Genomic DNA, 15891 nt, shown 5'->3' with positions numbered 1-15891 from the left:
TTTTGTGAAAAAATATGATTTTTTATTTTTACGGCTCTGCATTATAAACTTCTGTGAAGCACTTGGTGGGTCAAAGTGCTCACCACACATCTAGATAAGTTCCTTAGGGGGTCTACTTTCCAAAATGGTGTCACTTGTAGGGAGTTTCAATGTTTAGGCACATCAGGGGCTCTCCAAACGCAACATGGCGTCCCATCTCAATTCCAGTCAATTTTGCATTGAAAAGTCAAATGGCGCTCCTTCCCTTCCAAGCTCTGCCATGCGCCCAAACAATGGTTTACACCCACATATGGGGTATCAGCGTACTCAGGACAAATTGCACAACATTTTTTGGGGTCCAATTTCTTCTCTTACCCTTGGGAAAATAAAAAATTGGGGGCGAAAAGATCATTTTTGTGAAAAAATATGATTTTTTATTTTTACGGCTCTGCATTATAAACTTCTGTGAAGCACTTGGTGGGTCAAAGTGCTCACCACACATCTAGATAAGTTCCTTAGGGGGTCTACTTTCCAAAATGGTGTCACTTGTAGGGAGTTTCAATGTTTAGGCACATCAGGGGCTCTCCAAACGCAACATGGCGTCCCATCTCAATTCCAGTCAATTTTGCATTGAAAAGTCAAATGGCGCTCCTTCCCTTCCAAGCTCTGCCATGCGCCCAAACAATGGTTTACACCCACATATGGGGTATCAGCGTACTCAGGACAAATTGCACAACATTTTTTGGGGTCCAATTTCTTCTCTTACCCTTGGGAAAATAAAAAATTGGGGGCAAAAAGATCATTTTTGTGAAAAAATATGATTTTTTATTTTTACGGCTCTGCATTATAAACTTCTGTGAAGCACTTGGTGGGTCAAAGTGCTCACCACACATCTAGATAAGTTCCTTAGGGGGGTCTACTTTCCAAAATGGTGTCATTTGTAGGGAGTTTCAATGTTTAGGCACATCAGGGGCTCTCCAAACGCAACATGGCGTCCCATCTCAATTCCAGTCAATTTTGCATTGAAAAGTCAAATGGCGCTCCTTCCCTTCCAAGCTCTGCCATGCGCCCAAACAATGGTTTACACCCACATATGGGGTATCAGCGTACTCAGGACAAATTGCACAACATTTTTTGGGGTCCAATTTCTTCTCTTACCCTTGGGAAAATAAAAAATTGGGGGCGAAAAGATCATTTTTGTGAAAAAATATGATTTTTTATTTTTACGGCTCTGCATTATAAACTTCTGTGAAGCACTTGGTGGGTCAAAGTGCTCACCACACATCTAGATAAGTTCCTTAGGGGGTCTACTTTCCAAAATGGTGTCACTTGTAGGGAGTTTCAATGTTTAGGCACATCAGGGGCTCTCCAAACGCAACATGGCGTCCCATCTCAATTCCAGTCAATTTTGCATTGAAAAGTCAAATGGCGCTCCTTCCCTTCCAAGCTCTGCCATGCGCCCAAACAATGGTTTACACCCACATATGGGGTATCAGCGTACTCAGGACAAATTGCACAACATTTTTTGGGGTCCAATTTCTTCTCTTACCCTTGGGAAAATAAAAAATTGGGGGCGAAAAGATCATTTTTGTGAAAAAATATGATTTTTTATTTTTACGGCTCTGCATTATAAACTTCTGTGAAGCACTTGGTGGGTCAAAGTGCTCACCACACATCTAGATAAGTTCCTTAGGGGGTCTACTTTCCAAAATGGTGTCACTTGTAGGGAGTTTCAATGTTTAGGCACATCAGGGGCTCTCCAAACGCAACATGGCGTCCCATCTCAATTCCAGTCAATTTTGCATTGAAAAGTCAAATGGCGCTCCTTCCCTTCCAAGCTCTGCCATGCGCCCAAACAATGGTTTACACCCACATATGGGGTATCAGCGTACTCAGGACAAATTGCACAACATTTTTTGGGGTCCAATTTCTTCTCTTACCCTTGGGAAAATAAAAAATTGGGGGCGAAAAGATCATTTTTGTGAAAAAATATGATTTTTTATTTTTACGGCTCTGCATTATAAACTTCTGTGAAGCACTTGGTGGGTCAAAGTGCTCACCACACATCTAGATAAGTTCCTTAGGGGGTCTACTTTCCAAAATGGTGTCACTTGTAGGGAGTTTCAATGTTTAGGCACATCAGGGGCTCTCCAAACGCAACATGGCGTCCCATCTCAATTCCAGTCAATTTTGCATTGAAAAGTCAAATGGCGCTCCTTCCCTTCCAAGCTCTGCCATGCGCCCAAACAATGGTTTACACCCACATATGGGGTATCAGCGTACTCAGGACAAATTGCACAACATTTTTTGGGGTCCAATTTCTTCTCTTACCCTTGGGAAAATAAAAAATTGGGGGCAAAAAGATCATTTTTGTGAAAAAATATGATTTTTTATTTTTACGGCTCTGCATTATAAACTTCTGTGAAGCACTTGGTGGGTCAAAGTGCTCACCACACATCTAGATAAGTTCCTTAGGGGGTCTACTTTCCAAAATGGTGTCACTTGTAGGGAGTTTCAATGTTTAGGCACATCAGGGGCTCTCCAAACGCAACATGGCGTCCCATCTCAATTCCAGTCAATTTTGCATTGAAAAGTCAAATGGCGCTCCTTCCCTTCCAAGCTCTGCCATGCGCCTAAACAATGGTTTACACCCACATATGGGGTATCATCGTACTCAGGACAAATTGTACAACAACTTTGGGGGTCCATTTTCTCCTGTTACCCTTGGTAAAATAAAACAAATTGGAGCTGAAATAAATTTTGTGTGAAAAAAAGTTAAATGTTCATTTTTATTTAAACATTCCAAAAATTCCTGTGAAACACCTGAAGGGTTAATAAACTTCTTGAATGTGGTTTTGAGCACCTTGAGGGGTGCAGTTTTTAGAATGGTGTCACACTTGAGTATTTTCTATCATATAGACCCCTCAAAATGACTTCAAATGAGATGTGGTCCCTAAAAAAAAATGGTGTTGTAAAAATGAGAAATTGCTGGTCAACTTTTAACCCTTATAACTCCGTCACAAAAAAAAATTTTGGTTCCAAAATTGTACTGATGTAAAGTAGACACGTGGGAAATGTTACTTATTAAGTATTTTGCGTGACATATGTCTGTGATTTAAGGGCACAAAAATTCAAAGTTGGAAAATTGCAAAATTTTCAAAATTTTCGCCAAATTTCCATTTTTTTCACAAATAAACGCAAGTTATATCGAATAAATTTTACCTTTAACATGAAGTACAATATGTCACGAGAAAACAATGTCAGAATCGCCAAGATCCGTCAAAGCGTTCCAGAGTTATAGCCTCATAAAGGGACAGTGGTCAGAATTGTAAAAATTGGCCCGGTCATTAACGTGCAAACCACCCTTGGGGGTGAAGGGGTTAAGATAAATGGCCTTCTCTCTGCATAGTATGAGGTTTAGCTTATTTACATATTCTTTCCTCGTGGGAACTTTATCTGAGATCCAGTGATATGCTATTAATTTTTTAGCAGTAAAAAGCATTCTGGCAACAGCTATTTGTGAATAATCATCTCCTCCCGCCTCCTCAACATATCCAAGCACACAGACAATAGGGTCTCTGGGAATATCCTGCTCTGTGGCCATATATATTAAATTGAGCACCATAATCCAGAATATTTGTATACAGGGACATGTCCAGAACATATGTAGAATATCTGCATTATCAAGCGTACACTTGGGACACTTTGAATTTGGCCTTGGACCCAAATCAAACAGCCACTTAGGAGTCCTATAAACCCTTTAAAGGATATATAGTTGAGACACACGGTTACGCTCACTGAGGGACAGCTTAGGGATCATTTGCATTATTGACTCCCATTGATCTACCGAAATCCCCCCCCCACTTATTCCCATTTGGCTAATGCCGTCATCGGGTGACCCAATAGCGCCCTCGAGAGGAGCTCACCATACACAAATGAAATTAGTCCCCTTGTAGATACCTGTAAACCGAGCCTATTAATAACAGTATCACAATGTATAATAATAGGGTGTATATGAGTCTGCATTATATAAGCGTGTCTTACTTGTAAATACTGATAAAATACAGAATGCTGAAGTGAGAACTCCTTTCGTAAGTCCTCAAATGATTTAAAGACACCCCCATCTATCAGCTGTGAGAGCCACCAGATACCCACTCGTCACCATTGCGCAAACCCCTTCAATGTCCTCAATTGTGGCAGGTATGGATTATCCCATATAGGGGTATACCTCGTGAACCCAGTAATCCCTCTTAAACTTTTAATTTTACCCCACATTTTGACCATAAGCATTACCGTCGGAAATTTAGACACCCACGGTTTAAATTTATTCGCCTCTAACTTAGACAATAGGGGACCCCGACCCCCCAGAAACTGAAGAATCCCTCGACCTCCCCCCATTTCCACAGATGTGTCCTCCATTCTACTTGCCAGATGTTGACACTGGGAAGATAAAAAATATAGCCAAGGGTTAAGGTACCTTCACACTAAACGACTTTGCAACGATAACGATAGCGATCCGTGACGTTGCAGCGTCCTGGATAGCGATATCGATGTGTTTGACACGCAGCAGCGATCTGGATCCCGCTGTGATATCGCTGGTCGTTGCTGAAAGTCCAGAACTTTATTTGGTCGTCAGATCGGCGTGTATCGTCGTGTTTGACAGCAAAAGCAATGATGTCAGCAATGTTTTACAATGGTAACCAGGGTAAATATCGGGTTACTAAGCGCAGGGCCGCGCTTAGTAACCCGATATTTACCCTGGTTACCATTGTAAAAGTAAAAACAAAACCACTACATAATCACCTTCTGATGTCTGTCACGTCCCCCGGCGTCCGCGCTGCTGCTCAAAGCTTCCTGCACTGACGGTGTCAGTGCCGGCCGTAAAGCAAAGCACAGCGGTGACGTCACCGCTGTGCTTAGGGCCGGCGCTTACACAGTGCAGGGAAGCTGAAGGCGAGGGACGCGACAGACACGGCAATGTAAGTATGTAGTGTTTGTTTTTTTACATTTACACTGGTAACCACGGTAAACATCGGGTTACTAAGCGCGGCCCTGTGCTTAGTAACCCGATGTTTACCCTGGTTACCCGGGGACTTCGGCATCGTTGGTCAGCTGTCTGTGTGACAGCTCTCCAGCGACCACACAGCGACGCTGCAGCGATCGGCATCGTTGTCGATATCGCTGCAGCGTCGCTTAATGTGACGGTACCTTTAGGCAATGCCAACCCTCCCTCCTCCTTACTCCTTTGTAAGTGCTCTAACTTAATTCTCGCACCCTTTTTCAACCATATAAGTTCCCTAAACAGTGCATTATTTTTAAACCCTTCCTGACATCAGACATACTATCCCGTCGAGGTGGGGTGGGCCCGTATGACCACCGACGGGATAGTACGTCATACGCGATCGGCCGCGCTCCCCCCGTGAGCAGCTGACATCCGGCACTATGTGCCAGGAGCGGTCATGGACCGCCCCCGGCACATTAACCCCCGGCACACCGCGATCAAACATGATCGCAGTGTACCGGCGGTATAGGGAAGCATCGCGCAGGGAGGGGGCTCCCTGCGGGCTTCCCTGAGACCCCCGGAGCAACGCGATGTGATCGCGTTGCTGCGAGGGTCTCCTACCTCCTTCCTGGCTGCAGGTCCCGGATCCAAGATGGCCGCGGCATCCGGGTCCTGCAGGGAAGGAGGTGGCTTACCGAGTGTCTGCTCAGAGCAGACACTTGGTAAGCCTGCAGCCCTGCACAGCAGATCGTCGATCTGGCAGAGTGCTGTGCACACTGCCAGATCAATGATCTGTGATGTCCCCCCCTGGGACAAAGTAAAAAAGTAAAAAAAAAATTTTTCCACATGTGTAAAAATAAATAAAAAATTCCTAAATAAATAATAATAAAAAAATATATTATTCCCATAAATACATTTCTTTATCTAAATAAAAAAAACAAAACAATAAAAGTACACATATTTAGTATCGCCGCGTCCGTAACGACCCAACCTATAAAACTGCCCCACTAGTTAACCCCTTCAGTAAACACCGTAAGAAAAAAAAAAAACGAGGCAAAAAACAACGCTTTATTACCATACCGCCGAACAAAAAGTGGAATAACACGCGATCAAAAAGACTGATATAAATATCCATGGTACCGCTGAAAACGTCATCTTGTCCCGCAAAAAACAAGCCGCCATACAGCATCATCAGCAAAAAAATAAAAAAGTTAGTCCTGAGAATAAATCGATACCAAAATAATTATTTTTTCTATAAAATAGTTTTTATCGTATAAAAGCGCCAAAACATAAAAAAATTATATAAATGAGATATCGCTGTAATCGTACTGACCCGACGAATAAAACTGCTTTATCAATTTTACCAAACGCGGAACGGTATAAACGCCTCTCCCAAAAGAAATTCATGAATAGCAGGTTTTTGGTCATTCTGCCTCACAAAAATCGGAATAAAAAGCGATCAAAAACGGTCACGTGTCCGAAAATGTTACCAATAAAAACGTCAACTCGTCCCGCAAAAAACAAGACCTCACATGACTCTGTGGAGCAAAATGTGGAAAAATTATAGGTCTCAAAATGTGGAGACGCAAAAACTTTTATGCTATAAAAAGCGTCGCTGGTTTCACACTTGCGTTTTTGTCTGCAGCGTTTTTTGCACAAAAAAACGCATGCGTTTTTTTCCCTATATTTAACATTGAAAACGCATGCGGTTTTTTTGTACGCGTTTGGTCGCGTTTTCAAACGCATGCGGTTTTTTTCTGCATGCGTTCATTTTCAGAAATACAACCTGCAGTATTTTCTTGCGTTTTTAAGCACATGCGTTTGCGTTAAAAACGCATGCATTTTTATCGAAAAAAAACAGAAAACACACTGAAAAGCCACCCACCACCATCAAGGTGATAAAGGGATCCAAACCCTAACCCTAACTCTACCCCTAACCTCACCCCTAACCGTTTAATGAACATTTTCTGACAGTCATAGTGCCACGTATTTCAGTGCCACGTATTTCAGTGCCACGTATTTCAGTGCCACGTATTTCAGTGCCACGTATTTCAGTGCCACGTATTTCAGTGCCACGTATTTCAGTGCCACGTATTTCAGTGCCACGTATTTCAGTGCCACGTATTTCAGTGCCACGTATTTCAGTGCCACGTATTTCAGTGCCACGTATCACGTATTTCAGTGCCACGTATCACGTATTTCAGTGCCACGTATTTCAGTGCCACGTATTTCAGTGCCACGTATTTCAGTGCCACGTATTTCAGTGCCACGTATTTCAGTGCCACGTATTTCAGTGCCACGTATTTCAGTGCCACGTATTTCAGTGCCACGTATTTCAGTGCCACGTATTTCAGTGCCACGTATTTCAGTGCCACGTATTTCAGTGCCACGTATTTCAGTGCCACGTATTTCAGTGCCACGTATTTCAGTGCCACGTATTTAAGTGCCACGTATTTAAGTGCCACGTATTTAAGTGCCACGTATTTAAGTGCCACGTATTTAAGTGCCACGTATTTAAGTGCCACGTATTTAAGTGCCACGTATTTAAGTGCCACGTATTTAAGTGCCACGTATTTAAGTGCCACGTATTTAAGTGCCACGTATTTAAGTGCCACGTATTTAAGTGCCACGTATTTAAGTGCCACGTATTTAAGTGCCACGTATTTAAGTGCCACGTATTTAAGTGCCACGTATTTAAGTGCCACGTATTTAAGTGCCACGTATTTAAGTGCCACGTATTTCAGTGCCACGTATTTCAGTGCCACATATCACGTATTTCAGTGCCACGTGTTTCAGTGCCACGTATTTAAGTGCCACGTATCACGTATTTCAGTGCCACGTATTCAGTGCCACGTATTCAGTGCCACGTATTCAGTGCCACGTATTCAGTGCCACGTATTCAGTGCCACGTATTCAGTGCCACGTATTTCAGTGCCACGTATTTCAGTGCCACGTATTTCAGTCACGGTTAGGGGTAGGGTTAGGGTTAGGGTTGGAGGTAAAGTTAGGGTTGGGGCTAAAGTTAGGGTTGGGGCTAAAGTTAGGGTTGGGGTTTGGATTACATTTACGTTTGGATTAGGGTTGGGATTAGAATTATGGGTGTGTCAGGGCTAGGGGTGTGGTTAGGGTTACCGTTGGGATTAGGGTTAGGGGTGTGTTTGGATTAGGGTTTCAGGTAGAATTGAGGGGTTTCCACTGTTCAGGCACATCAGGGGCTCTCCAATCGCGACATGGCGTCCAATCTCAATTCCAGCCAATTCTGCGTTGAAAAAGTAAAACAGTGCTCCTTCCCTTCCGAGCTCTCCCGTGCGCCCAAAAAGGGGTTTACCCCAACATGTGTTATCAGCGTACTCGGGACAAATTGAACAACAACTTCTGGGGTCCAAGTTCTCTTGTTATCCTTAGGAAAATAAAAATTTGGGGGGCTAAAAATCATTTTTGTGGGAAAAAAAAAGATGTTTTATTTTCACGGCTCTGCCTTATAAACTGTAGTGAAACACTTGGGGGTTCAAAGTTCTCACCACATGGCGTCCCATCTCAATTCCAGTCAATTTTGCATTGAAAAGTCAAATGGCGCTCCTTCCCTTCCAAGCTCTGCCATGCGCCCAAACAATGGTTTACCCCCACATATGGGGTATCAGCGTACTCAGGACAAATTGTACAACAACTTTGGGGGTCCATTTTCTCCTGTTACCCTTGGTAAAATAAAACAAATTGGAGCTGAAATAAATTTTGTGTGAAAAAAAGTTAAATGTTCATTTTTATTTAAACATTCCAAAAATTCCTGTGAAACACCTGAAGGGTTAATAAACTTCTTGAATGTGGTTTTGAGCACCTTGAGGGGTGCAGTTTTTAGAATGGTGTCACACTTGGGTATTTTCTATCATATAGACCCCTCAAAATGACTTCAAATGAGATGTGGTCCCTAAAAAAAAATGGTGTTGTAAAAATGAGAAATTGCTGGTCAACTTTTAACCCTTATAACTCCGTCACAAAAAAAAATTTTGGTTCCAAAATTGTACTGATGTAAAGTAGACATGTGGGAAATGTTACTTATTAAGTATTTTGCGTGACATATGTCTGTGATTTAAGGGCATAAAAATTCAAAGTTGGAAAATTGCAAAATTTTCAAAATTTTCGCCAAATTTCCATTTTTTTCACAAACGCAAGTTATATCGAATAAATTTTACCACTAACATGAAGTACAATATGTCACGAGAAAACAATGTCAGAATCGCCAAGATCCGTCAAAGCGTTCCAGAGTTATAGCCTCATAAAGGGACAGTGGTCAGAATTGTAAAAATTGGCCCGGTCATTAACGTGCAAACCACCCTTGGGGGTGAAGGGGTTAAAGAACCTATTCTGGGGAAGCCAAATTGGGGAGTTATGAAGAACATATAAAAGCTGAGGCATAATCACCATTTTCAACAGGTTCACTCTCCCAACTATTGACAAATGTAACTTAGTCCAGGCCTTAATCTTCTGTTTCATCCTAGCCACAAGCTGGGAAAGATTTAAGCGTTCATAATCTAATATGTTGTTTGATCCATTGATGCCCAGGTATTTAAAACATGACACTACTGGCACCTGTGGAGCTCTAACCACAGTTGGGTCTAATGGTAAAATAGCAGACTTTTCCCAGTTTATGGCCAAACCCGATATAGCCCCAAACGCAGCAAAAAGTGACATTACTCCATTATGCGATCCGTCAGTCAGCCAAAAACAGGAGAATGTCATCGGCGTAGAGAGCCACTTTCTCCTCTAATGTCCCGTACCTAAACCCCTGAATTCCTGGGCTAAGTCTTATCCTCGAAGCCAAAGGCTCCACCTCCAGGGCGAAAAGCAGCGGAGACAGAGGGCAACCCTGTCTCATACCCCTATACAGATTGAAGGGCTCAGATAACAGTCCATTCGCTCGTATTCTTGCCGATGGTTCTGAGTACAAAAGCTTAATCCAACCAATAAAGCCTGGACCAAAACCCATGCACTGAAGCGTAGCAAATAGGTATTTCCATTCCACGCTGTCGAATGCCTTAGTGGCATCAAGGGACAGAACTGCCCTCCTCCCCACATTGTCCGCCCCCACTTGCATATTGAGACATAGTCTTCTAACATTCTCTTCTTAAATGTTGTTCATTCAGATCCAACCAATCAGCTGCCTCCATAGCGTCCAGAAAAAAATGAGATTTATTCCCAGCCTCGACCCTCAATTTGGCCGGGAACATCATTGAGTATTTCAGGCCAATAGCCCTCAGCCGTTTTTTGATGTCAACAAATTTTGCTCTCATTTTCTGCACTGTCGGTGAGAAATCCGGATAAAATGAAACTCTAGAACCATCAATAGTTAGTTCAGGGTGATCTCTTGAGAACAGAAGAATGTTGTCTCTGTCTTTGTAGTGAAGTATTTTGGCCAAAATAGGCCTTGGTGGATGGCCGGGGGGAGGGGGACGGGCCGGGATCCTATGAGCGTGCTCCACCGTGTATAAGTGGGTCAGAATGTCCGGTCCAACTTTCTCCTTTATCCAGGCCTTAATAAAAGTAGTAGGATTTTTGCCCTCGCATCGTTCTGGCACACCGACAATGCGAACATTATTGCGCCTGGACCTGTTCTCCAAATCATCTGTTTTGTTCCAAATCGCAGCAATATCTTTCATGAGCTCCTTATTGTGCTGCGCCGACGCAGAAACCGTATTTTCAACCACACCAACTCTTTTTTCCAATTGCCCAGTTCTGTCCTTAACTGTGTGGCGATCATGTTTTACATTTTGCATTGTTTCCTGTAGAAAGCCCAACTGAGTGAGCACATTAGTAATGGCTGATCCACTCTGCATAACAGCCACCAGAGCACGTCCTTTATAGTGAGCTCAGCAGGAATCTGCAGCTTCAACGCTGCAAGCTGCTTCTTATTTTGTTCCACCAGCTCTCCCCAGCTAGCCAGAGCCTCCTGGTTCCTCTGCCCTCCAGCACTTAGTCTCCTCCTCCCTCTCTTCACTCATCCCCCGCTCTGTACCTTTTCCTCCTGTTTCTGGATCTTTTCCAGCTGCTTGGGGAGATTCCTTCTCCAATTCCTCCACTCGGGCACATCGCTGCAGACGAGCTGCTGCTTCTCTGTTTCTGGCTGCACTATCGGTCTCTGCATCTGCCAGAGCATGTGCTGAAGCGGCGGCTCCGTCTTGGGAACCAGAAGCCATCTCTCGTAATCCTCTTTTGACTTTTTTTTGGCATGTTGCACGCCTAGAATGCTCCCACGACGACCTCCACCAGTCCCCAGGGCCTCTCCACAGATAATTACCGGCTGTGCTGTGGGGATTTAGCAGCGGTAATTAACTAGGACATGCGGGAGCTCTGCAGGCACACGTCTTCCTCACATGCTGCTAGGCCAGGCCCCCCCGAATTAGGTGCCCATTTTTCTTTACTTAGGCCGGTTTCACATTTGCGGTTGTGTCCGCAGCGTTTCTTCCGCAAATATCCGCATGCGTTGTGTATTCCTATCTTTAACATTAGGGACGCATGCGTCTGCGATCGTTCGCGTTTGACGACGCATGCGTCGTTTCGTCGTCTGCGGCTTGTCGCGGAAATGCTACACGTAGTAATTTTTAGAGGCGTCAATTTGTCGCCTGGAAACGTATGCGGTAGATTGCGCAAGGAATGCGCCAAAAAAAACGCATTGCTGTCTATATGAACGCATGCGTTCACAAGCACATTCGTTTGCTTGCGTTCATGAACGCATGCGTTCCACAAGAGAAAAACATGTCTAGACACTGATAAGCCACCCCCCACATACAAGGTGATAAAGGGAGGGAGTGGACATTTGCAGGTCACTACTCAGCAGACACTGAAGCAGACGAGACGCAGGCTACATCCTTGGAGGAAAACAAGACCCTGAACAATGTGAGTATATCCTATCCAATGCCTTTATTTTCTATTTTCTGTCTGTACATGTCCTAATTTCTGCCATTTCTTTCTTTCTTTCTTCATGCATCAGAATGTCGTCTTCTTCTTCTGATGAGGAGCAACGTCCTGGGCCTTCTGAAGTAGAACATGTCAGTGAGGTGAGTACTTGCCTCCTCAGATTGGTAAGTATTCACTGTCACATCTACGCATATGACAATTTTTGTTTTTCATTTTTTTAGAGCTCTTCTACTGCGGCAGAGACTGGGCAGGAGCAGCGGAGTCACGGTGGGGTGGCAAGGCGGCAGCGTGTACGTATACAAGGCTGACTGTTTACTGTATCCTCACTTTAGTATTCTTGAATCTTCCTTTCTTTACATTCCTATTTCTTAACATTTTTCTTCTGGAATCCTTTTGTATCTTGACTTTCCTATTCATGCCATTTCTCAGCCTCTGTTTTCTTTCTTTTCCTTATGTTAATTGACCCAACATTAATGTCTTTATTTAATTTTTAGGTTCCAGAATGGGATGAAGACCTCATAGAAAATGACCTCCTCATCTCCCTGGTCCAGGAACAAGTCCCGTTGTGGGACACCCGGGATCCACTGCACTCAAACAACGTGACGATCCAGCGCCTATGGAATGAGGTGGCCAAAGCGATGTGGGACGGCTGGGACAACGCCCCGAATCGGGTCCGAACTGCATTTGGTAAGTATTGCAATGCAGTGTGAAGCAGCAGAGACCTTGGCCGTGCTCACACAACTGTGTGTGATGAAATAAACTCTCAGGAGTTTCTCTCATCACACACAGTTGTGTGAGCACGGCCAAAAGTCCATTTTCTGACCATAATGTTTTTTTTTCTTAACAGTGGCCAAAGTCAAAACACGTTGGCGTTCGATGAAGGACCGCTTCAACAAGGACCTGCATCAAGAGAGCCGTGTTCCCAGTGGTTCAGGAGCAAGGATCAGAAAATACAAATACCATCGCGTTCTGGCATTTTTAAGACCGGTCCTTGCCCAGAGAACTTAAGTATTTTTCCCTTGCATTAGGTTGTATTGTAGTGCCATAATCTGTATATTTCTATTCCACAGGATTTTGCGTCCTTTTAATTTTTGGTATTAATTTTCTTTTTACCTTTTTCACAGCACATGGAGCACTACTGTTGGCCCAGGTTCTGGGGCGGTCCTCATCAGACAGCCATGGATCCGTCCCAGCTATCCAGCAGCGCTGCAGCAAGTGGGCCTGCCACACTAATTGAAGACCAGGAAGCTGGTCCATCAGGTGTTCCCCTTTCCAAGTCCTCTGCCACTGCCGCTTTTTTTTGGGGGGGCTCCTCCCGGCAGCGGCAGAGGGCAACGGACAGGTCCCTCATGCCCGAGTTTTTGCACTTGAGCTCGGTTTTTCACGAAGGACTCAAGGCTTTGGGTGACCGAATGGATATTTCACTTAGCCACATGAATACACGTATCCAGGAGGTCGCCAAAAGCCTTGACCAAGTAAAAGCCGACCTCCAGAGGCCAGCACATCATTTTTTTTTTAAACCAAATTGAGCAGGGCATGTCAGAACACCTTACTCCTGATCTCCAGCTGAGTGTCATGCAGGCCTGCAATGCTGCTTACGTGCAGGCTATGCAGCAGAGTCGGTATTTTCAGCAGACAGTGGCGGCATATCTACCTGTGCCTTCACTGTCACGATTAACCACAATGCCGACCTCTGCTGCATGCCACTGCACGACCACCTCTATTCCTAGCACTGCCAGACACCAGTACAGCACCACCACCATGCTGAGTGCTGTTGGACAGCCCACTGCCACCACCATGACAACTGCTGCTCCTGCTTGTACCTCCTCCACTGACACCACGATGCAGCAGGACCCTGGCATGGCCTTCCGTACCGCCACCACCACGATGCAGCAGGACCCTGGCATGGCCTTCCGCTCTACGAGCGCTATGGACTCTGGCATGGCTGCATGCTCTACGAGCACTATGGACTCTGGCATGGCTGCACGCTCTACGAGCACTATGGACTCTGGCGTGGCTGCACGCTCTACGAGCACTATGGACTCTGGCGTGGCTGCACGCTCTACGAGCACTATGGACTCTGGCGTGGCTGCACGCTCTACGAGCACTATGGACTCTGGCGTGGCTGCACGCTCTACGAGCACTATGGACTCTGGCGTGGCTGCACGCTCTACGAGCACTATGGACTCTGGCGTGGCTGCACGCTCTACGAGCACTATGGACTCTGGCGTGGCTGCACGCTCTACGAGCACTATGGACTGTGGCGTGGCTGCACGCTCTACGAGCACTATGGACTGTGGCGTGGCTGCACGCTCTACGAGCACTATGGACTGTGGCGTGGCTGCACGCTCTACGAGCACTATGGACTCTGGCGTGGCTGCACGCTCTACGAGCACTATGGACTCTGGCATGGCTGCACGCTCTACGAGCACTATGGACTCTGGCATGGCTGCACGCTCTACGAGCACTATGGACTCTGGCATGGCTGCACGCTCTACGAGCACTATGGACTCTGACCCACTGCAGCCGGACCCTGACAGGTCACCCACCACGACCATGCCACGACATATGAGCCCACCGAGGCTTCCCAGAACCCGGCAATCACAAAAAAAACCAAAAAAGCAAACAAACAGCGGACTCTTAGTATTCCTCCCCCTTCACCTCCCAGTGTGTCTGTAATGTCAGGTTTGTCTCACCCTTCCAGTGCATATAACATACCCAGCTATTGGTGCCTGGTTGCTATGGATACATGAACGGGTTTGTAGGTAGTCTGTTTTGGGGGGTTTTGTACAATATAGTGCCATTTGTGAAATGATTTTTTTGATTCTGCCCTGATAGCTGTTACGTATATAAGATATATTATGTGTAGATGTATTGTTGCGTTATTTTAAAAGATATTTACTATGTAGGTGGTCACTTTGTGGGGATTGGTGGATGGTAATCCACTCCCTATAAAAACCCACCATTTTTCATGTTTTTATGCTTGACAAAGACCCATGTGGGTTGAAACGTTGCACTTTGGCAAATAAAGGAATCCGTTTTTGAACACTTTCACCTGGATTGGATGCTGTCCTTCATTTTTTACCTGGTATGTACACTCTCCATGGGGGTCCAGTGGAACTAGGACGTGCATCCACTCATCCTATGTGCTGTCGGCCAGTTGCTTTTTTGTTCACCCTTCCAGTGCGTCTCAAGCCTCTCATGTGTCAAGCCCTATCCCCGAACTACCAGACCCCACTGGTTTCATTGCCCCTCTACGTCGTCCACGGTTAGCCAGGCCTCAGTGCTTCACACCCCCCGTTTACATCACTCTACCCCAAGCCGGCACAGTTAAAGAAAGATTTTGGTTGTTAAAAAATAAATACAAGTTTTTTTGCCCCAATTATGTTTGGTTTATTGTGTCTTTCGCCGCCGGCAACACACACCGTGCGCCAAATAAGAAACTTCGCCACACACTATTTTTTGGCCACATCATATCTCCAGTAGTTAGCAAATAAAAGACTGCAGCTTTGTGTGTCTTTAGTATAGAGATATGAGGTTGGCCAAAAAATTAATTCATGTATTATCTCCATAATCTCTTCCTTCTGCTTAGTCTGTGACTAGTGTTGCAGTCTGAAGAGAAAATGGCGGAAATACAATGCAGAACTATACTCAACAGGTCAGGTGTCCAAAAACTCATTAGTTAGGACACCTGACCTGGTAAGTAGAGAACTGCCTTGTATAACCTCCATTTTCTCTTCTGTGTACGTAATCTATTCCACACAAAGTGAAGGGACGATGGTGGTCATACACGGCATATCTATGCTCACCTGCACAGGTGTCAGAAATAGTGAATTCATGAGGCTGTTATATGTGCATCATGAATTGATTATTTCTGACACCTGACTTGATGAGTATAGATCTCTTTAGTATGACAGTCATTGTCTCTTCAGTCTGTGTCCAATGGATACTGCAGAACAGAATCAGGACGCAATGACGTCAACAAGCTTACCACTAAA

General features: G+C 44.8%; 2 protein-coding genes across 4 annotated transcripts in view; both read left to right on the top strand.

Annotated features, from left to right (window-relative positions):
- Positions 1-15891, top strand: part of GXYLT1 (glucoside xylosyltransferase 1) — a 97613-nt gene that overhangs the window by 33542 nt on the left and 48180 nt on the right. The gene's annotated exons all lie outside the window — the stretch shown is intronic.
- On the top strand, positions 10486-13936 carry LOC143773692 (uncharacterized). Its single transcript, XM_077261068.1, has 4 exons — positions 10486-12033; positions 12115-12183; positions 12388-12580; positions 12741-13936. The coding sequence occupies exons 1-4, from the start codon at positions 11968-11970 to the stop codon at positions 12899-12901; spliced, it is 489 nt and encodes a 162-aa protein (XP_077117183.1). The 5' UTR covers positions 10486-11967; the 3' UTR covers positions 12902-13936.

Source organism: Ranitomeya variabilis, chromosome 5 (genome assembly GCF_051348905.1).
Source record: "Ranitomeya variabilis isolate aRanVar5 chromosome 5, aRanVar5.hap1, whole genome shotgun sequence".
Taxonomy (NCBI): domain Eukaryota; kingdom Metazoa; phylum Chordata; class Amphibia; order Anura; family Dendrobatidae; genus Ranitomeya; species Ranitomeya variabilis.
Note: the sequence above shows the minus strand (reverse complement) of the source record. Positions and strands in the feature narration are given on the sequence as shown.